Below are 24,448 nucleotides of genomic sequence, written 5' to 3' on the forward strand. Positions count from 1 at the left end.
CTCCATTGAGTGAACAAGAATAGGTAAAATGCATTTATGTATTAATAGCTTGAGCATGAAGCTGATTTAGTTTATTATGATCACAGCTCCTGTTTCCTTTAGAGCCTGCCATCCATGACCATATCTGCAACTTTAAGAACGGATGATGTTTATGCATTTAATAGAAATGGAAAGATGACACTTTTTCTTGCACTGGTAAAATCCTACACAATAATAAAGATAGCCAACACAATAATGCCCTGTAAATAATGCAAATATTTTCTTCAACTTCTTGTAGCCTAACAAATAGATGGGATTGGATTGAAGGGTCACATTTTATTCCAAGGAATATTTCTTGGGAGAAGTTTATTTTAATATTTTGACATTAAGTAAAGGTAGCTCTGTTTTATAGTGCTCTTAATTATAGTTTTTACCATAGTGCATTCCATAGAGTGTGATATTATTTTCCAATATTTATTAATAAATAATCTGCCTTAATTTTGAAATCACACTGTCTTTTCAAACCTCTTATGTTTTCACAACCTTTGAAATTTTCTTTAAAGGGACAGTTCACCCAAAAATGAAAATTCTGTCATCATTTACTCACTCTCACGTTGTACAAATCTGTATAAATTTCGTTGTTCTGATGAACACAAAGGAAGATATTTTGAGAAATGCTTGTAACCAAAGCGTTTGTTGACCCCATTTACTTCCATAGTATTATTTTTTCCTACTATAGAAGTGAATGGGGTCCACGAGCGTTTTGGTTACAAACATTTCTCTTTGTGTTCATCAGAACAAAGAAATGTATACAGGTTTGTAACAACATGAGTGTGAGTAAATGATGACAGAATTTTCATTTTTGGGTGAACTGTCCCTTTAAGACTTAATACTTATTGAGAGAGTGTGTGACAAATAGCCCCACATAAATGCATTTATATATAGATTATTGTCTAAATAACACAATAGCTGCTTAAACTAAAATTGATCAGTCTAGTTAGTTGGCTTTAACCAATAAGTAAAATACCTGGAAATAGTGTGATTTTAACATGCCTGTTAGGTGTGGAGCAATTGCAATTTTAGTGCAGAAGATGGCGACAGAGTGTAACACAACACGACGTGCATCTTATTGGGCCTTATTCATAATGCACTTCTTTTCTTTTCTTTTCTTTTCTTTTCTTTCTTTCTTTCGGTAAGTGTTGAGTAGAGAAAGAAATCTAGTTGGTAGTTTTTAATCATGGGGTCGTTTGCTTATTTTACCGTTTTAACAACAGCTACTAACATAATTATTCGAATCAAGACGGTATTCACTACAATAAAAACGATTGAAACGTCGCCATAACTAATATTTCAATCGTTACAGATGACTTTGGTCTGTTGTTTTTAGAATAAAAATAGCAACAACATCCGGGCATTTACGCTGTTTACCTTAACCACGTGTTATGGCGACAAGGGTGCGCGCCGCCGCCCTGACTTTGGCACGTGTCCTGATCGGTAACGCGCATTATCAAAAACAAGCGAAATGCCGTGAGCGCGGGTTCTGCGTTTGTCTAGAGCACAAAGTCCGCTGAGATTGGCTCTTTGGGCGATCTCTCTCTGCTTCTGATTGGCTAGTCACCAATAACCTCAACCTGATTGGTTGCCATGTCTGTGGAAGGGAATGTCGTCACACTAACCCATATTTTTCTTCAACATGTTCGATGAAAACGTTGATGCGGATATCAAAACAAATCTCGGGAAGCTCAGCGAGCGTCATTGTTGAATTTAGTTGCCAAAATTTCGCTAATAATCTACTTAGTTTTACATAGCGCGGATTATTACAGTTGCTTAAATTTGAAATACATAAACTTTATAATCGTAATTTTAATTATATTAACGAGGTGTGAAAACTCTAAATTCGTTGAGCTTTTTGAAATTGCTGTTTGGAAATTGCATAAAAACATAAGTAGGCTATGATTTATGTATTTTTTGTTGATTCGTTAGAAATTCCTAATTTGGGAAAGTGACACACCATATTCTTGCGTAGACTGCAAAGTATTTGTGAATGAAAACCGGACCGATCTCAATGTTAGTGCGTGGGGCGCACGCTAATAGCGACCTCCGCCTCGACGTGACCTAATCTCAGTCTCATTCAAAAAATCCGCAGAGTAGCAGAAGAAATATGAATAGCTAAGTCTGAACAACAGCATCATCCTGTACCATCGTGAGACATGCGGGCATCACAGCAGCGCTCCTGAATGAGAAACCCTGCAGTGGGGAGAACAGTTTATCCACGTCCACCCAAAAGGTATTGCATTGTGCATAGTACAACATTTGATATGGTTTCTTTTCAGATATTATAATTCAGATATTGTAAACGCAAAACAAATGTTTGTTTTGATTGGGACATATGGTGTATTTGTCTGAGTGCTACAGCGAAGGTCACATTGGAGTGCTGTGTTTTTAAATTATACACAACCTTAACCTAAAAATCACGACGCAGTTAAGCGTAAAATCAGTTCATGTTTTTCTCTTTTTTTATTGTGTGTCCTTGGTAATAATTGACTAGTGTTAGTGCTGGTTGCCAAGGCGCGGAGAAAGTGTTATAAAATGGGACGCAGAATAAAAACATATGACATCATCAGGACAGTGGCGGAGGCGACGCGACAGACTTCCTTATTTAGCCAAAGACTTCAACATATTCAACGCCTTCGCTTCTGAAACTATTGATTATTGTTAGATCGTTTGCGTCCATCAGCAGGTAACACTTTCCTTGTTTTTAAAACGCGTAGCAGATGCTCTCTGACGCATAAAGATGAGGCCATTTCTTTAGTGGTGTCACTGATGTATTCAGCCATCCTGTGCATCATTCTGCATTGCTCTAAAACTGTCACTTTTGTGACGTTGACATGAATTACATTTGTTTGAATAGGTATTTTTATGTGTATTGTGTACTAAAATACATATTTGACATTCTGTGACATAAACTTTCATTACAGTTGGAATTCGAAAATTAGATTTGACTGCAATTAATTAATGCCAAAACTATTTAAAGATTACTCAATTTTTTAAATCTACTATAGCATCACTTTTCAAATTAAATCCATTTTAAACAGACAATATAGCCCTTTTTGTATTGGAACAAGATGAAAAATATTAAGCCTCATAATCTTGAGGTTACCTTGTATTTATTTACACATCCGGGATTGTTTTCGCTTTGCCGCTAGCCCCTCCCTCAAAGCGCACCTATTTGCTAGTTTGCACGCCCATCAATCGACGCTCCGCCCTTCTGCCGACGTCCGTGTCACAAAGCACCAAATCTATCACAAACACAAAGAGTGCAACAAAGGCTAGAGAAATGTACAGCTTAACCGATACACAAAATTGACAGTATTGAGGTCTCACGCGGAATCAACACCGAGACGAGACGACAGAAACCAAAAACAATTCACAAATCATACTTTGAAGAAAAACATTCTGCTTCCCTATATAAAATCTATGCCAAACTTCGTATTGAGATCCAGTCCAGGTGGTAAGTTGAGCTATTCTGTTGGTTATATACTCATATGTTTGATATATGAAAACATTGCTTTACAAGGCTTGTTTGTAAATTAACAACCACGATCAATACAACGTATACCGTCATCAAATAGCTGTTTATGCTGCCTATTGTGTGCAAAAAACAAAATACTGTGTTTTGGCAATGAAAATAAACACTATTTTAATGTTGACATGGATGTTTGCAGAAATCACAACTCAATTTCGTTTCTATCACTCTGCGCTTCCTGGTTTTATAACAAAGCGCGTGCAGAGTCTTTGTTTTGTATCCACGTTGGTCGCAGTTTCTTTGTTGTTCCCTCTGAAAGGTCTCGCTGACAAGAATCAGTTTGCAGCTTTTGTCACTGGTGGCTTATTGTTGTCTTACACGAACTACTAAATCCCTTCTGATAATGTCTTACTTTGTTGTTTGTCACTTTATAGAGAAGTAAAGAAAGGGAACAAATTGATGCTTATGCGGAAAAAGTTGCGTTTAACAACTGACACGATAATGTTGTTACATGACTGACCAGCAACTTTAACGTGTGTAAGGTTTTTAAAAGCAAGAATTATAAGAGTTATTGTTTGCTAAACCTTAATCCGACCACACAGTCGTCACTTTACCTCATGATTAGCTGTATCCGTTCAGGTTAACACGCGCTCGTGAACCTCTTTTGTCTGATTGGTGAACGTTTTTCACATTTATTATTTTCCTGATTTACCTTGTGATTTATACGCTTAATTTATTCCCATTTGGTTAAAGTAGCCACATAACAGATTGAACGATAACTTAATATGTTAACATGATTTTTGTAATTGAATGTTTAATATGTATACCTTTTTAAATGAATTTCCCTATTATTAAACTTTAGACTATTGAAACGCGATGTAGCTATAACTGGTTTCATTTGTATAAAACTCATATTTCATACACAATTTGTTTGCGTTCACAATACAATTCGCCTTAATGAATCTCATTGGTAACTAATTACTGGTAGATATTACTAATCTTTTGTGTTCTGAATACGAATTTGTGATATTTATATAAGGATCGTGTGCTCTTATAGCTGCAGTATTTACAGGTAAACAAGCCCTCATTTTCACCGTGACGCGGGCCACATTGCGCGTCCTGCTCGTGTGCGCGCGCGCGCCACAGCAGAGCGCGCGCTTTGTTGGCAGGTTTGCGCTTCCTGTGCTATGGCGGAAGTGTCTGTGTTTTTCTATCGCGTTGTGTTGTTGGTCTCCTCGTTAGCGCATCATATGAGTTTCCTGTTATTTGGTGATTTGTGTGCGTAAAATGATAAACGCTTAAAAGTAGGCAATGCAAAACCACACATTTGCATGTGTAAAAGTGGCTCATTACTTTACATTCTCTAAAAATGAGCTAGTAATAATGTTTGCAAAGTTTGTGTCTTCCAACTAAAGTTTGTTTTGTTAACACTGTTAGTGGGTATTGTATATTTTTAGTGCTGAACTTTTTGCCCCCTCCGCAAAAAGTACTGTGACGTAACAGAATCACGTGGTAATAGAATGGTACTTTGTTAAATACAGTGGTACTGTGTAAAATCATGCTTTTTCGATAAGTGCCAATGTAAGAATTAACCTAACACAAATAATTCAATACTTGAGAAGTGTTTTGGCCATCTAGGAATAAAAAGTCTTATCTAGTAAAATGCAAATGTTGTCTACAGTGGCATTAAAGTGAATGTAAGCATGGTCCTCTTGGTGCACAGGCCATCTAAACAACTGCCTAAACAACGATTGTTGGCTTAAAGTCAAATATGCATTTTTTAAAGGGGATATATCATGAAAATCTGACTTTTTTCATGTTTAAGTGCTATAATTCTATCAAGTGCAGTGATATAATTCTATCAACCTAGAAAATGTGAAAAAAACCGTTTTGGTAAAAAAAACTTTGCAAGCATGTGGAAAAAAATAGGTCATTGAAATTTGGCTCTGCTTATGATGTCAGAAGGGGATAATACCGCCCCTTAATCTGCACTATCCAACCACGGCACTGCCATTTATGTCATTTGGATTTTAAAGGACACACCCAAAAATGACAAATTTTTGCTCACATCTACAAAGTGGCAGTTTTAACATTTTATAATAAATTATCTATATGGTATTTTGAGCTAGAGTTTCACATATGTATTCTGGTGACACCAAATATTTATTTGACATCTTAAAAAAGTCTTGTGAAATGTCCCCTTTAACTTGAGGGAAAATTGTTTTTCACACTTCATCAGTCACACAGTGCCTCGCAGGCTGATATAAGGCTTAACCCATCAAGAATAAATAAGAAAATAATTGTTTTTGTTAATATCTGATTTCATCCCTCATTTGCTCATGCTTTGTATTTTTGCAATCTTAATGACTGTTTCTAAAGCTTTACCTTTATTTTTAAAATTAGCCGGCTACCCATGAATAAGCTCTTTGTCTCCCCCCGTCTTATTGCAGGTCGTATTTTCTCCCGTGGTGTTTGTGTGGAGCGTGCCACACACCCACTCCACAACAACGACGGCTTTTGCTTGCATCTTCCAGTGTTTCTTCTGTCAGCAAGTTCAGCGGAGCTGCAACTCGTCCAGCGCCAGCCCTGAAGAAACCAGCGAGGAGCATCACGACTGTGAGATGGTGAAGATGACAAAGTCCAAGACTTTCCAGGCTTACCTGCCCAACTGTCACAGAACCTACAGCTGCATCCACTGCCGGGCGCACCTCGCCAATCACGATGAGCTCATCTCAAAGGTCAGTAGCTAAATGGTTAAACATAACAATGCTACAAACATTCTTTTTTTTTCAAAAGTCGCTTTTACACTAACAAACTATGTTTATATCAAGTAGTGATGTTAGCTGCTAAGACCTTTGTTGCTATTTATATCTATATGCTGTAGGGCTGTGCAAATATATTGTTTTAGCATCAACACCACAATATGTACATCCACAATAATTGCAGAACATGCTATGTAGTAAGGCAAACATATATCAGTCTACAATATTCATATATTTACATAACTATTTTTCTAAAGTTGCAGAAGAGGACTTAGTTTGCAGCACTTCGATCTCCGGTGCAGTAATATTGACAGAAGTTTGAGCGAGAGGTGGAGTAGTCAGACGTGATGAAGCAAACTAAGTGCTCTTCCGCCATACAATATAGTTCTCATTTTTAATCTGCTGAAAAAATCACTACATTTTATTTTGTGCCACCATACTTACTCGTGTAAATCCTCATGTATCAGTCTTTAAATAGAGAAAACATGGAAGTGTTTGGTAGCTTCTAAATTCATCCCTGTTTGGATCCTAAGGAATGAATGGGGCTAGGCTAAATGCTAACACATTCACGACACGCTGTCAAAGATTAAGTGCACGCATTGAAAAAAATAGGTATGCATTAATTTGTCTAAGTTGAGATAAGAACATAGGAAAATATTAAAAAACGGTGGTGTTTTCCTTTAAGTATAATCGATTCTTTTCAAATAGAGCTATTCAAGACATCTGATAAACCCACCTACATCCAAATCATCGTAATATATCGCAGGAAAACGAAAATATCGCAGTGCAAGGTTTCCCACAGTACAGACACATCAATAAAGTTACCAAGCACTGGTGTTTAATCATTATTTAACGACATAGTAATGTCAAGTTTCAATAGCTTAAATGTAACAAGCAACTTTTCGGTTTGTAATATGTAGATCACAACTTAAGTGTCATTTTACTGCTTTAAATTGTGCAGCTCACCCACACACACATCTCTAACTGTGGGTTCACACCAGCCGCGTTTGAGGCGTCAAATTTATGTCTACCGCGTCTAGTTTGCCGCTCAAACATTTTGAGTTTTCTCACTTCATTCACACGTAAAAGCCATGAAATTCTAGTCATTGAGACATTCACGCAGAAATTCATTTCATGGGAGGGGCTTCTGCGACTGTAATCCTGTAATCACGTCACTACTAAAGCAAGCCTCTTATTGGTTAACATGCCGCATTTTTCCGCCAAAGTTACAACTCGCGTGTTTCCTGCTGCAATTCTCAATTTGCGGCGTTCGCGTGAACTAGACGCACAATTGAGACCAAATCGCATCTACTGCACTGCACTAAACGCCTCATTTGCGCGTAAGACGCATCTTCACATTGACTTAACATTGAAATCACTTGCGCTTGACGCCTCTACCGTGGCTGGTGTGAACGCAGCATTACAGCGTCTTTGGAAACGTTTTCACAACTAAATAAAGTTTTTTGAATATCGCCCTGTTGGCCTGCTACATGCTATCAGTCACGTCCTTGCTTAATCCTGTATTGTATCCCCTGACGGCACCCATAATAGGTTTACCAGCTTAACTGAGGTGTGCGTTCTTGTTTATGGTATACAGTGAAACCACACAAGACGCTTTGCATCTCATTCGGTGGATAGAGCAGGATGTGTTCACACAGGGCACACGTGCCTCTCGCCCAGATGGCTAAGCTGTTAACGCCACTGCAAGAGATGATCCATTTCCCAGTGTGCACAGCACCTGTCAGGATCATTCACACCCTCTTGTAGCTCAGACAGGATCTTGTGGTTAAGAACAGGTGTTTAAGTTTACCTGTTTTGGTTTCTTGTTTTTCGAGGAATTAAATCTGGATTATTTGGATTTTCATTTTCACAAAGCAGTAGCATCGCGTAGCTTATTAATGTGTCATAAATCCAATGTTGTCCTGTAAGTTTTTATTAGTTGCTAAGTGATCCAGTGATGTTTTATGGATCGCAGTGGAATGTTGGTTAACTTGTATTTCCATTATTTATTTAGTGCCTGTCTGTTGTTATTTTAAGTTCATGGATCGCCTTAATGTACAGTGATGCAATATTTAAGCCTTCTCTGATAATAGGAAGATTACATTGGCTTCCAATTGGTCATTAGTCCACCCAAACAAACAAAAAATACAAAAATCCAACCCAACACGTTTCCATGTCTTTAGAATCTACTGTACATTTTTAGAAAGCTATGACGTGCAATGATGATAGAGTATAAATACACACACAGACTAAAAAAAGATGTTTGGAGGTCAGCTAAAAGTTCCTGACTTTTTTTGCACACAGATTAATTGACTTGGCCATGCCATGTGTACTCCACTTAGACGTCCACTTTTGGACATGAAGGTAGGCCAAGGGCAAACTTAAAGGGATAGTTGACCCCAAAATGAATATTTTGTCATGGTCTACTCAAGTTATTTTCCATGGGACACGAAAGATTCGGTTTCATTTCAACTGTTTAGTCAGCTGTCACTCACTAATATTTTGAATATTATCTCCTGTTTGCGTTCCACGGAAGAAAGGTAGTCATACGGGTTTGGATCGGCATAAGGGTGGGACGAATTTTTGTGTTTCAGCTTCCCTGAAACCTTCATAAAAGTCTCCTCCGCATCGGCCATCATCCATGGATAGGATTGTTTGTGTCCGAGTAAAATCATCAATGCTCTTAGCTCTTAAAAAATACCACATGCTCCAGGGATGTGTGTCACTAAGGGTGGGAAAAGGTTTGGCTACGGCTGCACTGTCCTGTCCTGTATACTTATTTCTCTGTGTCATCACAGTGCCAAGAATTGCCTGTTAAGCTAATTATGTCATTTGGGAAGGGTGATAGTGTGGATACAGCATTTTTTCAGAGGGTACTGCAAACTAAGTGTTCCTATTATGGCACACATCTTCATTTCATTAACAAATGGGCCTACTCAATGCCAGGTCGTATATTATGAAAGACACACTGTTTCAACTGGAAATTGCATAAAGGGGTTGAATAGGCATATTTTGTAGATATCCTGACATTAAGTTGGTACCTTGTGTAAAAGGTGACCCACTTTTTTATAGAATGGGCAGCTTTGTTAGTTCTTGAAAGAGGAAAATAGTTGTGGCCTTTGGTTTTAAAAGTTAAAAAATAGGTCAATTCAATTACAACACTCTTTCATTTTTTCCAGGTTGCCATCATCATGGCTAAAAGGCATCTTTGGGTGTCTACTTGTTGTTTTTGTTGCGCACTCAAATGATTTATTAATTATGGCGAATGCCCTATTGATGAAAGAGGGTGTGTGTCAGCCTACCAATGCCTTAGCCATTTTTTATAAACATAGAGGAAAGGTATCAAGGTGTCTTGCATTATGTTTTCTGAAACGTGCCAAGAATTGGAGCAACATTTGCAGGGATTAGCACACCCAAAGCAAGCCAACGAAAGCCAGGACCCTCATGCTGAATTATTGGATCAGCTTCAGACATGACTGATGGTATGCAGACAGTATTGTGGAAAGACTAAGCTAAGGGTCTGCTGCAGTAAGTCATTGTGGGGCACCCCACTGGCTCACAGATTGATAACCCATCTGCTCCAGAGATCTGATATTGGGCTGTAACTCACTACATCCAGATCTTCAGGAACAGTCTTAAATATTTGTACGGCACAGTGAGGAAGTTTTTACATGGTTCACCTCCAAAATATATTTATTGGTGGATGACGGGCATATTTGCTCTGTTACACTTTTGACACAAGGCTGTTTCAAAAGATTGGCACCAAATCATGCTGCCTTCTGAGTTATCTTCTTTTGGCCAGATTCTAAGGCCGGTAAAGATAAGGCAATCCCAGAATGCATTGTGCCAGTTGAATGGAAAAATAAATCCATGATGTGGACAAAGTGTACCTATTTCATTGTTAAAAAAGTTATTTTGTGTATTTGGTATAATACAATGTGTTTGCGTGGTTTATGTTAAAAAACATTATTTTCCACATACCGTACATTTTTTTACTTGACGGTAGGGGGTTCTAGTAGACCAATCACAGCGCTTGCGGTCCGTGTAGAACTGACGCACTGTTAAAAATTTGGCGAATTGCACGTCAGGCTACGGATAACCTATGGCGCAGCTACGGCATAGACTATTACTATAGAGTATAAATTGGACTTTAGGTTTTGTAGCAGAGCCCTCATCTGCACCTGTTTGTTGACATGGTTTCTGTAAGTTATTTACTTCTTCTGTCTTACTAAATTGGATTAACTCACCCTTCGATCAGCTCTTAACCGCTCAGGTAATGATTGAAGAGAATTAGAACAAGCCCGGCATTGACTGTGACTTGTCTCAGAGCCAGTTGACTTTGATAAGAGCAGAAAATGACCCACTTGTTCTGTTTTAACAACAGTAATCTCAGGTTACATTAGTAGAAAAGTTCAGAGCAGCAGGAGAAACAAAATAGTTTGACTGTCAGCTGTGCCTGTCTGTAGCCAATAGATAAATGAAGAAAGACGTAGATGCATGACAGAATGGGTGGTTTTGTTTTTAATCCAGCAGACATTTTGAATAAAGGTCTTCTCTTTGATGTTCAGGGTCATGAGAGAATAATTCACTTTGAAGTGGGTCGATAATACTGGTTAATGATGCAGTAATGAACCAATACCATAAACCTCCTGACCTGTTATAAAAGGTTCACGCATTAATGCCACACTCAAATTCTTGTGACTGAGGTAAATGTAGTAATATTTGACTGGCCCTGGATTAGAGCTGGGCAAAAAATTGTCTGTGATTCTCATGCGTATCTCATCAGTCAAACCGGTCGGTGATTAGTAGTAAATCATCATCACCTGCTTTTAGATGGAGCGGCATTTACTACACAAAGCCGTATTTTACAGAGAAGATAGGAAAAATTCCTACAATTATGAACGTGATTTTGCGATCTTCTCTGTGAAATTCGTCTTTGTGTAGTAAATGGCGCTCCAGCTGAAAGCAGGTGATGGCGTTTTACTACTAATCACCAAACCGGCTTTACTGATGAGATGCTCATGAGAATCGCAGGCGATTTTTTTTCCTGGATTTTTTTAATTAATATACTTTATATATGAGATAACTGCATTTTTAAAATGTTTGTCAAAACATGTTTATTATTATGTCATCATGTTTTTATTGTGCAACTTAGCTGTATTTTTTCATTTATAAAAGGCTTAAAGGCTTAAAAAAAATCCAGATAATTTACTCACCACCATGTCATCCAAAATGTTGATGCCTTTCTTTGTTCATTCGAGAAGAAATTATGTTTTTTGAGGAAAACATTACAGGATTTTTCTCATTTTAATGGACTTTAATAGAGCCCAACACTTAATACTTAACTCAACACTTAACAGTTTTTTCAACGGAGTTTCAAAGGACTCTAAACGATCCCAAACGCGGCATAAGGGTCTTATCTAGCAAAACGATTGTCATTTTTGACAAGAAAAATAAAAAATATGCACTTTTAAACCACAACTTCTCGTCTAGGTTCGGTCCTGTGATGCGCCAGCGCGACCTCACGCAATACATCATTACGTCAAGAGGTCACAGAGGACAAACGCGAAACTCCGCCCCAGTGTTTACAAGTGTGGAGAAAGAGGACTGTTCCAACATTGTTGTATGCGGAATGTTACTAATTAATATCATTGTGTCAGTTTATTGTTTAAAATGGTCCGCAAATGTGCATTTCATATATGTAACACGTGACCTCTCTACGCATTTACGTGAGGTCGCGTTGGCGCTTTTCAGGACCGGACCTAGACGAGAAGTTGTGGTTTAAAAGTGCATTTTTTTCTTGTCAAAAATGACAATTGTTTCGCTAGATAAGACCCTTATGCCTTGTTTGGGATCGTTTAGAGTCCTTTGATACTCCGTTGAAAAAAACTGTTAAGTGTTGCGTTAAGCATTAAGTGTTGGGCTCTATTAAAGTCCATTAAAATGAGAAAAATCCCGCAATGCCCCCCCCAAAAAACACAATTTCCTCTCGACCGAACAAAGAAAGACATCAACATTTTGGATGACATGGTGGTGAGTAAATTATCTGGATTTATTTTTAAGAAAATTGACTAATCCTTTAAATCAAAACAAACCAACTTATTGTCATCTTTACATGAAATTCTTATTTTCAGTTTAATAGACGTACAATAATGGATCCATACTTCATTGCATCTGAAAGTTCACCTAAATAGCATCATCATAATGAAGAAAGTTAAAGGATCATTAATTTCTTTAAAGTGGGATGTATCCCCTGGCAAATATGAGCGAAATGCCAAATCTCAGTGTTTCCTTCATGATTCCAGTAGCTCGAGCATGCAACACTTGCCGAATTATCCTCAAGCCATGTCAAGAACCTGGAAGAAACAAATTATTCAGGACAGTAGAGATGAAATTTTGTTGCAAAAAAGGATTGAACGTTAAAATGTGCAATGTGTACGATTCACATTGTACAAAATGTATCCACGTTACAATACTTGCACATAACACGTATTAAACACAGTGCTATGCAGTTGTTATTCGACCTGAATGTTTCCCAGCACCATGGCATGCAGCTTCTGTCATTATGACATAATAACAGAGGCAGATCTGTAATTAAATCTCATTGATCTGGCTCTTATGCATTCTCTGATTCCTCTCCCCTTATTGCATTGTGCACTTACCACTATTATTGTAGCCACAGCCAGATTTACTTGTCCCACAATGTAAAACGCCACAGGGGGAGGCCTTTCATTGTGTCAGTGTGACTATAAAATTACCAGTTTGCATTCAGTCCTTGCTGGTTAAATACTGCTCGCCGAGTGCAGACAGTCACTGTGGGCTTTAACGCTCTTTATTAGGCTTGTTGTTCTGAACTCGGGTCATCACAGTGGAAAAGTAAAGCCGATTCACTCATGTCTCAGCTCTGGTGAGCAGCTGGTTAAAAGGATCGTGCATGCTGTAAACCAAATGCTTGCTTTAAAAACAAAAATGCATTTGTGCAATTCAATAAAATGCATGCAAATGTGCATATTTGGAAAACTAGCTGCCTACTTCATATGCGTCTATCAACAGCTTTTCTACTTTAATATGCTTTTGCTAAAAACAGACTGACTTTTCATGACTGAGTGCCCTAATGTATATTTTCAAAGTCTCCACTGTGTATTATTACTTTCTCTTTTTGCAAACGCAAGCTCATTGCTCATACTTGGAGATGAAATCTTAAAGTATTAAACTTGGGTACGCATCTGGTGCTAGGGCTGTCATAGATTTTTTTTGTTTGTTCATGAAATAATTTTGTTAACACGTTGTAATTATTTAAATTAAATCTTTTGCAAGATTAAAAACTTAAAATCAGTAAAAAACAGGCTCATATTAGGACTGGACCATGTCTGTAGTGACTGCAAAAAAATCTATTCCTTACAGATCTTGAAGAATAGCATCTTTCACTTCCCTAAATTTGGAATTGCTGTTTTGGAAATTTATGTTTTACCTGGCAATTCATACTGCTTATCAAAGTTTTGCTGCATTTCTTTAAATGCTGTTTTTTCACTGTATTAAATGGCTTTGCAATCAGTCAAGGAGCGCCATCAGATACGGTCTATGTTATACAGGCGCTGCAGCTCCCCCTTGTGTTTATTAGAGAGCTATGCAATCATTGCGGTGATCTGAAATCATTGTGATAAAGTCAAACAATCACAATGAAATGATTATTTAATAATTGTGACAGCCCTGGTGCCGTACCTTAAATCTGACAGCTTGTTGTGAGGTGTGATAAAACATTTACAAGCAACTAGACTTATGACCTGCAGTACTAAGTCTCATAAACTTGAAGTGAATAAAGGGGGACCTAAGGTGTATTTAAAGATCAGAATTTTTGTGACTTGGCCTGTTTTGTCTTGGGCCAGTAAGCAGCCACATAGTTGCATTGCAGAACCCTGACAACTACCCACAAAACTTCAGCACTGCGACAACAGCTTTTGCATGGACATGAACCCAAGAGGGTCTAGCTGCAGTAGTTGCACTTTAATTCTCAGACTTGCACTCTCAGACACATGCACTTATTGACAGTGATGTCACATTCTTTGATGCACTTGTTGATGTTGCAACATCAATGTATTGTTGTCAATATATGCCTTTTACATTTTGTTAAAAAATTTTAATTTCTATATTATACTGGTCTACGAATTGCAGATTTCGTGTTTAAACATTAGACTATTTAAAATAATTGTGGTATTACAGTATAACTTGCCAACCATGAAAGCATTTTGTCCATATTTTTTCTTTTTTTGCAGTGAAAGTGGAGATGATAATGCTGTTGATCTATATAGCTATGTTAATGTATTGATGTACTTAACGGAATACTCTACTTTCATAAGAAAAAAATCCCAATAATTTTCTCACCCTCATGTCATCCAATATGTTTTTGTCTTTTTTTGTTCAGTCGAGAATAAATTAAGTTTTTTGAGGAAAACATTCCAGGATTTTTCTCCATAAAGTGGACTTTAGTGGACCTCATCAGTTTACAGTTTTAATGCAGTTCAAAATTAAAATTTTCAAGGAAGCTTTAAAGGGCTCTAAATGATCCCAACTGAGGCACAAGGGTCCAATCTAGCATCATTTTTGCCAAAAAACAAAAAGCACTTCTCTTCTTGCACTAGCAGTGTAACATGCCAGTGCGACATTGTCACAGTCCTTCACGGGTCCATTTTTGAAGACACGCTTCTGCCTGTACCTGCAAATTTCAGCACCAGATCCAACCCGTCACCCGTGATGATATCAAAATTAAATCCGCATTTGCCTGGACCCGTTAATATTTGGCCCATAACCTGACCCGCACACGCAATTAAAGTGCTTTATTTTTTATCTCGTACCTCTCTCAACATCACAACAGCGCCATGAATGGGCTAATGAAACAGGCTAAAGTGTGCTTTGTTTTGCGCCATTCAAGTAGCCTACCATCGGCACCTAAATATGCTATAGAACCTGATAACTATACACAAATAGACCTATTTATGAAAAAAAACAAAAAAAAAATACAAATTGCTGTGCTCATAAGTCTCGTCTCGAAATGCTTTCTAATGCTGCGTTTACACCAGCTGCGGTAGAGGCGACAAAAACGCGCTATTGAGTTTACTCGCTTCATTTGAGCGTGAAAGCCGCGTGTGAAATTCTAGTCATTCGAGACATTCACGTGGAAATTTGCGTCATGGAAGGGGCTTCTGCGACTCTGCTGAGACTCTGCTCGCTTCCTGTAATCACGTCACTACTACAGTAAGGTCCTGATTGGTTAACACGGCGCGGAAATCCGCCGAAGTTCAGATTTTTCAACTCGTGTGTTTCCGGCAGCACTACTACCCGCCCGCATGGGTTAATTATCCGCCCGCATTTCCGCACGTAAATTTTAGGAATGTCACAATCCACTCGTTTTAGAAACTTTTATGCCCGTTGCAGGACTCTCCATTACGTAATCACGTCAAAAGGTCACGCATTACATATGTAAAACACACAATTTTAAACAATAAACTGACACAAAGACATTAATTATTATCCCTCCACATACAACAACGGCGGAACGGTCCTCTTTCTCCACACTTGTAAACACTGTAGTGGTAGTTTAGCATACGTCACCTTTTGACTTGATTACGTAATACATGAGGTCACGCTGGCGCATTACACGGCTAGTGCAAGACGAGAACTTGTGGTTTAAAAGTACTTTTTTTGGGCGAAAATTGCTAGATTGCAAATCCCTTATGCCTCGGTTGGGAACGTTTAGAGCCCTTTTAAACTGCATCGAAATGGTAAACTGTTGTGGTCCATTTAAAGTAAAAAAAAGTGGAATATTCCTTTTAAATGAAATTACCATTAAATTAAGTGTCTGTCTTTTGTCCTGTTCCTTACAGATGCACAAATCAATTTTATTACTTTCTGAAAATTCCTTTTTGAGTGTTAATAAGATTGCTTTTAAGCTGGTTATAAGATACTATTAAAAGGGAGTGTGTTGACTTGATTTGTGTGTTTGTGATTGAGTCAAATGGGAAAATTTGACTCAAGAGACTCTACAGAGACTATTCTTCTGTCAGCGTTCAGTTTAGATTCATCTCAGTTTTTATTATGAGGAACAGAAAAGCACCTCTGTTTCTTTCCACTTAGCTGCTCGGTTAAATGCTTGCAGCTTATAAAGTAGAGCCTCCACATGCACACTGAATAAAACACTGTTATTACTTTAGGAAATACTCATGTTGGCATGAAACCAAAGAGCTATGTTCTCAAAGTACACTGTGTTTTAGACAAACTTTCCATAAACGTCAGTGTACATAGATGAACACAGCGATAACCATAAAAGCATACTGAGTTTCTTTGTGTGTGTGTGGAGAGTTTGAAAATTCTTGTCTTAATTTTATTATTTATATAATATTTTGTTTCCTTCCAGTCATTCCAAGGCAGCCAGGGACGAGCCTACCTCTTTAATTCAGTGTAAGTATTAACCATTCATTCACTGTAGTACATTGACATGAACAATCTATTACATATTTAATGGGCACCTATTATGCAAAATCCACTTTTACAAGGTGTTTGGACATAAATGTGTGTTGGCTGTGTGTGAAAACAACAAACCTACAATGAAAAATATTCACCCACTCCTTTATTTAATCAGAATTAAACCAAAGCAGTCTAATTATACATGCCGTTTTGATTCTCTTGTTAATGTGACGTCACACTGATAAAGCCCCACCCACAGCCACTGATTGACAGTCCTGCATTACCATAGTTTCCACCCTCAGCGAGTTGTATGCTGTCTGCCATATCAAAACAGTGAGATACTATAGTCTAGAGCTGCAATTAACAACTATTTCTTCTGTCGACTAATCTAGCGATTATTTTTCTGATTAGTCGACTACTCTAACGACTATTTTTTATTATTAATATAGTGTTCTTTTTTTTATTAGCTATTTAATCTGTTGGATAATCTGTTTTTCTACTCTCTGTCTGATCTGACAGTCATTGTTTGTTTTATTGTATTTTAACACAACTGAATGCTATTTTCACATATTATCTGTTCTGTTGTCAGACATATAGGGGCGGTTTCCCAGACAGGGATTAGACTAGTCCTAGACGAAAATAAATATAAGAGCTCTCCAAACCGAAAACATCTTGCACTGACATATCTTAAAATACATCAGTGCCTTTAGTTTGTCCTCAAAATGCACACAAGTAATGTTTTTAGTAAGGCATGTTTGTTAAACTAATTATATTTCCTAATTAAACTAAGGTCTAGTCCTGGCTTAAGCTAATCTCTGTCCAGGAAACCGCCCCAAAGACTATTAAAATAGTGACTAAACATGACCCAATAACCTTGTGTTTAATCCAACCAGCTGTTACCTTAACTACTAAGTTACTAAAATCTTGATTTATAAACGCGACATTGCAGACAATTCGGCGCAAATAAAAAAATTGCCATTACACAGAGTTACTACAGAAGGCATGCGCGGGCATAGGAGAGAAAGAGCTCGCGCACAAGCACATAGAGAACCAGTGTGTGTGGGAAAACACTGCTAACCTTTCATGATAACCTCGAATCAGTCGTCTTCTCTGCCAGTAACATCTGACGTTTACGTGAAAATGCAAGTACACAGAGGAATCCGCATGGAAAACACATCCAACTTTTAATTCTTTCACTCAGTGTCATGTATGAGAGGCGCTGTCTAGGGGTTTCACACAGAGAGAGAGAGAGAGGGAAAGCGCGCGCACAAGAGAGGCACCACCGAGCGCTCACAACAATAAATGATGCCGTTTTAAATGAAAATAAAAATTGCGGCCATTGTTGATTTTGTGGCGCACCCAAACAAATCAATGTATGGAAAACACTGTCAGGAGCAGAAGACGCCATTACGCGAGATGAATGTAAACAGTGTGACGCGTCGACGCATTTAACGCATGTCAACGTATTTTCGTAGTCGACGTAATCGATGACGTTGACGCGTTGTTGCAGCACTACTATAGTCTCAGACTATATTGACAGGAATCAGATCGATTTTAACTAAAAGCGCTTAATGACTCTTTGTAAGGGAGTTAGGAGCTGTAGCTCATTTGCATTTACAAGTACATAGGGGCATTTAAGTCATGTTATAACAAATGATCTGTGGGTTTTTTTGAGCTAAAACTTCACAGACACATTCTGGGCACACCCAAGACTTGTATTACATCTTGTAAAAATTTGCATAATAGGTGTCCTTTAATATTTAGAATTAAAGCTTAGCCAGCATAATTTCTTTATAATTAAAGTAATAAAAAAGCAGAGAAAAAGCTAAACAGTAAAAGCATGTTTGTGATGTTTATTGGCATCTATATAGCAATGTGCCTACTTAAATAAGCAAATTGGTGACGCTTACTCATTCAAACATTATCATTTACTCAAAATTCACAAATCAGTATCACTTTGTGTTTGGATCCACTGATTTCAAGTGAAAATAAAATCAAAACAACCGTTTATAAGCTCTGTTTATTCATATCATGCAGTTAAAGGAATAGTCTACTCATTTTCAATATTAAAATATGTTATTACCTTAACTAAGAATTGTTGATACATCCCTCTATCATCTGTGTGCGTGCACGTAAGCGCTGGAGCGCGCTGCGACGCTTCGATAGCATTTAGCTTAGCCCCATTCATTCAATGGTACCATTTAGAGATAAAGTTAGAAGTGACCAAACACATCAACGTTTTTCCTATTTAAGACGAGTAGTTATACGAGCAAGTTTGGTGGTACAAAATAAAACATAGCACTTTTCTAAGCGGATTTAAAAGAGGAACTATATTTTATGGCGTAATAGCACTTTTGGGAGTAGTCTGGTCATTTGGGATTTCATTATTGAGAGAGATTAGGATCGTGATATGAGGGCTCCAGCCTAACTTTTTTCCCTAGGTGCACAGTGGCCCCCAACTGAAAATTTTAGGGGCGCAACCAAAAAATTTAGGGGCACACACCGTAAATCAACATGCTAATTAAATAATGACATTTCTACAAATTTCCACTGTATTACTAATACATACTTTGATAATAGATGCAGAACGTACAATGTGCTGTTTCAAATTCAGTGTCACATCACAAAAAAAAGGTCAAATTTACTGGTCGCACATGTGCGACTGGATGTAAAATTCAGTGGCACACTCTCAATTTTTGGTGGCAAAATGCCACCATTTGGTGGCAGTCTGGAGCCCTGGATATGTTTTTGTCATTTTTAAGCCCTCCGTGAGTGTATATTAGCATTTTTTTGATAAAGCATTTGGACCCGGAAGCGGTGCCGTGTGTCGTCAGACTTAACAAGCGTATTGGTCTGTTGTCAGAGACCATTTTAAAGTGCAATGTGACCCTAAATTAAGTGCCATCGGTTACTTCTAGCATAGGTGCGATGTCCTTCAGTTGGCATAGATTTGTTGGGTAGAGCTGCTCTTCAGTGGTCAACCAGTAAACCTTAACCACATTGACTTTCAGATTTGTCATATGACTCATGGTTGTGACCACAGATTGCCCTTTTTTCTCCTCAGTGTGAATGTGGGATGTGGTCCAGCCGAGGAGCGAGTTCTCCTTACAGGTTTACACGCTGTGGCAGACATCTACTGTGAAAACTGTAAAACCACTCTGGGCTGGAAATATGTAAGTTTGCACTTTTTATTCTTGCATAATTTTCTTAAAATTACATTAGCAATGCAAAAGTTGTAGATTAGGTACCCAGGGAACACACATACTGATAAACATTGTACACTTGGAGTGCACTATAAGTCACTTTGGATAGGTGTCTGTCAAATGCATAAATGTAAAATGATAGAGGGGTTTGCTGAAGGATAGTTGCGTGAGTGTTTGTTGTATGGTCGTTGTAGTTGCTGTGACAGCAGTTGGTTAATTTGAGCCTTGTGTGTGTTTATTTTTGTGCACTGCTATCATGTTACTTAGCTGAGGTTCAGTTGGACGGTCAGTATTAACATTATATATATTTATGTATATAAAACGTTTAGTTTCAGTCCTTGATTTTGATTGGTCAATAACTGTGTTTTTTGTTGTTGTTATAAAACAGCTATGACCACTTCACCTAACAGTTCTGCACCCTTTAGCAACGTAAACGCTTTACTTCTTGAACGTTGCATTGATACATAATCTTTGCTTTAATATTTGTATTGTGTGGTAACGGTTTTATAAAAGCAAAAAGTACGAGATGTTGTGCTGTATAAGTCACGCTGAAGGGGTTGCGTTGACTCGTGCCTAACAACGCCTCTAAACTGTGACTTATTCACGATACAGAACAGTCATACCTTATTGCTTACATTTATAGCAATAAATATAGCTTCATTGATAAGTCATTAGCAAACACTACACCATATAATGCTTTGTGAATTGTTGTTTATGTGCCTTGACTGTGTTAGTATTCACAATATTGCCAAAGCGTTTAAAATTTAAAGCAGGAGGTTAAAGATAAAATGTGGGAAAAGGTGCATTTAAAGTAATAAATCACTCATAAAAGTAATGCTTGCCCTTAATAGTATATAAATAAATAATGCATTGAATAAATTAATTATTAAATAATCTATAAATAATAAATGGACTGGTGGTGTGTGTTGACATACTGGTTTTAAGGAAGATCTGTCTATCTATTTGTGTTTGTCTGCCTGTCTATGTACATGTATGTATGTATGTCTGTCTGTCTGTCTGTCCGTCTGTCATTCTAGTTGTCTATCTACCTTTGTATCTCCTTTTCTGTCTGTCTGTCTTTCTATTTTTCTGTCTGGTTGCCTGTCTGTCTGTCTGTCTGTGTATGCATCTGTCCAATTATATGTCTGTCTATGTATCTGTTTGTCAATCTATCTGTCTGTCTGTCTATCTTTCTATTTGTCTGTCTGTCTATCTATCTGTCTGTCTGTGTATTTATCTGTCTACCTGTCTGTTTACCTGTCTGTCTGTATTATCTTTCTGTCTGTATGTGTATCTGTCTATTTATCTGTCTGCCTATCTATCTATATGTCTGTCTGTATGTGTATTTGTCTATCTATCCATCTGTCTATTTATCTGTCTGCCTATCTATATGACTGTCTGTCTATCCATCTGTCTATTTTTCTGAATATCTATCTATCTATCTGACTGTCTATCTATCTGTCTACCTGTCTGTGTATCTCTCTATCTGACTGCCTATCTATCTGTCTACCTGTCTGTCTGTGTATCTCTCTATCTGACTGTCTATCTATATGTCTACCTGTCTGTCTGTGTATCTGATTGTCTATCTATCTGTCTGTCTGTGTATCTCTCTATCTGACTGTTTATCTATCTGTCTGTCTGTCTGTCTGTGTATCTCTATATCTGACTGTCTATCTATCTATCTGTCTACCTGTCTGTCTGTGTATCTCTCTATCTGATTGTCTGTCTATCTGTGTATCTCTCTATCTGACTGTCTATCTATCTGTCTCCCTGGTGTGTATCTCTCTATCTGTCAGTCTATCTTATCTGTCTACCTGTCTGTCTGTGTATCTATCTATCTGTCTGTCTATCTATCTGTCTACCTGTCTGTCTGTGAATATCTCTATCTGATTGACATTCTATCTGTCTTACTGTCTGAGTATCTATCTATCTGACTGTCTATCTATCTGTCTACCTGTCTGTGTATCTCTCTATCTTACTGTCTATCTATCTGTCTCCCTGTCTGTCTGTGTATCTCTCTATCTGACTGTCTATCTATCTGTCTACCTGTCTGTGTATCTCTCTATCTGATTGTCTGTCTGTCTGTGTATCTCTCTATCTGACTGTCTATCTATCTGTCTCCCTGGTGTGTATCTCTCTATCTGACTGACTATCTTATCTGTCTACCTGTCTGTCTGTGTATCTATCTATCTGTCTGTCTATCTATCTGTCTACCTGCCTGCCTGTGTATCTCTCTATCTGTCTGTCTGTCTGTCTGTGTATCTCTCTATCTGACTGTCTATCTATCTGTCTCCCTGGTGTGTATCTCTCTATCTGACTGACTATCTATCTGTCTACCTGTCTGTCTGTGTATCCCTCTATCTGACTGTCTATCTATCTGTCTAGCTGTCTGTCTGTGTATCTGATTGTCCGGCTATCTGTCTGTCTGTGTATCTCTCTACCTGTCTGTCTGTCTGTCTGTCTGTCTGTCTATCTATTCATATGTCTGTGTATCTATCTGTCGGTTTATATGAATATTTATCTATCTGTCTATCTTACTGTTTGTCTGTGTATCTCTCTATCTGATTGTCTATCTATCCGTCTATCTATATTTCTGTCTACCTGTCTTTCTGTCTACTAGTCTATTTGTGTATCTATCTATAGTCTTATGTGGCTGGTTCTCTCTTCCTGCTAAACAAACACTCTAACAGCATCTTAAGAGAGATTTTGCGCCCGTGTCTTAATCTTGTTAGTTTCCAGGTCTCCTAATGCTTCATTACAGAGCCTTTAGATTGAAGTCGCTCCGGTGTGAGCACTGATCCCAAACCATTTTACTTCCGCATCTCTCGTTATAGTGATGGGTAACTCTGCTGTAGCAGGAACAGTGTTTAAGAGCAGATCCTATTTCACGCTGACCGAATGAAAGCAGGAATTGTTGCAGGCAGAGTGACACGCCGCTGCTCAAATGGACCGATCGAGGCCAGATGAGTCATGATCCGCTGTAAGAGGAGATTCACACAGTCCACAGGGCTTTAAATCACATTAGTTAAACCAACCGTACAGCAGGTATTTTTATAATGTGAAATAGTATCATGAGAGAACAGTCATAGGCTGATTTGGTTGGGGTCATTATGATTTTTAAATGCATAGTAGTTGCCATTACACGTGTCATTGCGTTGTATATTGACGTTTTTTGTTTTCGTTTCAGGAACACGCTTTCGAGAGCAGCCAGAAATACAAAGAAGGCAAGTTCATCATCGAACTGGCTCACATGATCAAAGATAACGGTTGGGAGTGACCCTCACCTGATTCCTCTCTGCTCAGTGACCTTCGGGCTACTCTGTCGTGGACTTTGCCGAGTGACACCGCACACCCACATGCACACGAACGAGAAACGCACAGACACGCAAACACGCACCGCATCGTCTACCTTGACACATCCAGACATCTCTACTGGGACATTGCGAAACTCGAAGGCAGAGCGCTGGAAAATAAACTGAGACATCTACGGTCACTAAGAGACTCTGGGACCTTTTTCACTTTGGGATTCAAACCCTCTCCCTTTACGTTGAACTGGTTTAGGTGTGCTCGGCCCTTGTGTGTAACTGTTAACGGTATCCAGATGACACGATCTCACTTTTTTCTTTACTTTATCTTTGTGAACAAGCAGGATGAGGTGTGCGTGTGTGTACTCTTCCTTTTGGTGGGAATCTCAAATCCCTACCGGTGGACTGATGTTACTGGTTAACGTTTATCTCCCCGAGTCGGTTCTCTGATTGTACTCTTTCTTGTCACATAGCATCAGACATTATCAGTTTTTAACATGTTAAAAGGGTTTAGGCTATGTAGCAGCATCTTGAATCCTATTGGCTTGGGAGGAGGAAAGGGGTTTGCGGCGGGGATGCGGCATGACATTTTGTATTTACGATATCCCCTTACGATATTTCTTCCTCGGATGACTTCACTGTGCAATTCACGGGACGCTCTGGTACAGCGGTAGCGTCTGAACCCTGCGGGAGCTTTAGTTGTCTCTGGTGCTTTTGGTGAGATTACACAAACATCCTTTTTAGGATTGAGTTGGCATTTGTGGCAGGTTCCATTTTTGCAAACATACTATAGACAAGTCGTTCGGACGCTGGGGAAAACATGCGCGTTAAGTTTTCAACCCCTTCACGCCAAATGAGTCGAGATTTTACAAAAAGAAAACATTTTATACAAAAAAACCATTCTTGTTGTTATTACAATCATGTGTTCATGTTCATTAATATGTGTAATTTATATGTTCAACCACGTTTGAACATGCGCACGCATGTTAGCTCTGTTTTTTTTCGCATTATGTTTATGGCATACTTGAATACAGTTACGTTGTTTGCACTTTGGAGAGGCCTTGATCATGGGTTTAGAGGCAAAAGTCTGTCCATTTATGGCCTTTTCGTTGCTTATCGAACGATTGTATTAAGATGCTTCGAATGAATGCTGGGTTCGGGTGATTGCTGGCTTAATCATCTCCCTCTAGTAAAAAAATAAACGAAAAAAAA

At 38.3% G+C, this 24,448-nt stretch overlaps 1 protein-coding gene across 3 annotated transcripts; it reads left to right on the forward strand.

The window, feature by feature from the left end:
- Positions 1–1,657: 1,657 nt before the first annotated feature.
- ypel1 (yippee-like 1) lies at positions 1,658–24,448 on the forward strand. 3 transcript variants are annotated; one of them, XM_055198481.2, is made up of 5 exons: positions 1,658–2,266; positions 5,956–6,243; positions 16,679–16,722; positions 19,793–19,901; positions 23,119–24,448. In XM_055198481.2, exons 2-5 carry the CDS (start codon positions 6,127–6,129, stop codon positions 23,206–23,208), a joined length of 360 nt encoding a protein of 119 aa, XP_055054456.1. In that variant the 5' UTR covers positions 1,658–2,266; positions 5,956–6,126; the 3' UTR covers positions 23,209–24,448. The 3 variants fall into 3 exon arrangements, with proteins under 3 accessions (XP_055054456.1, XP_055054458.1, XP_055054457.1); XM_055198483.2 differs by lacking the exon at positions 1,658–2,266 and adding an exon at positions 2,563–2,719; XM_055198482.2 differs by lacking the exon at positions 1,658–2,266 and adding an exon at positions 3,232–3,490.

This window comes from Misgurnus anguillicaudatus, chromosome 22 (genome assembly GCF_027580225.2).
Source record: "Misgurnus anguillicaudatus chromosome 22, ASM2758022v2, whole genome shotgun sequence".
Lineage (NCBI taxonomy): Eukaryota > Metazoa > Chordata > Actinopteri > Cypriniformes > Cobitidae > Misgurnus > Misgurnus anguillicaudatus.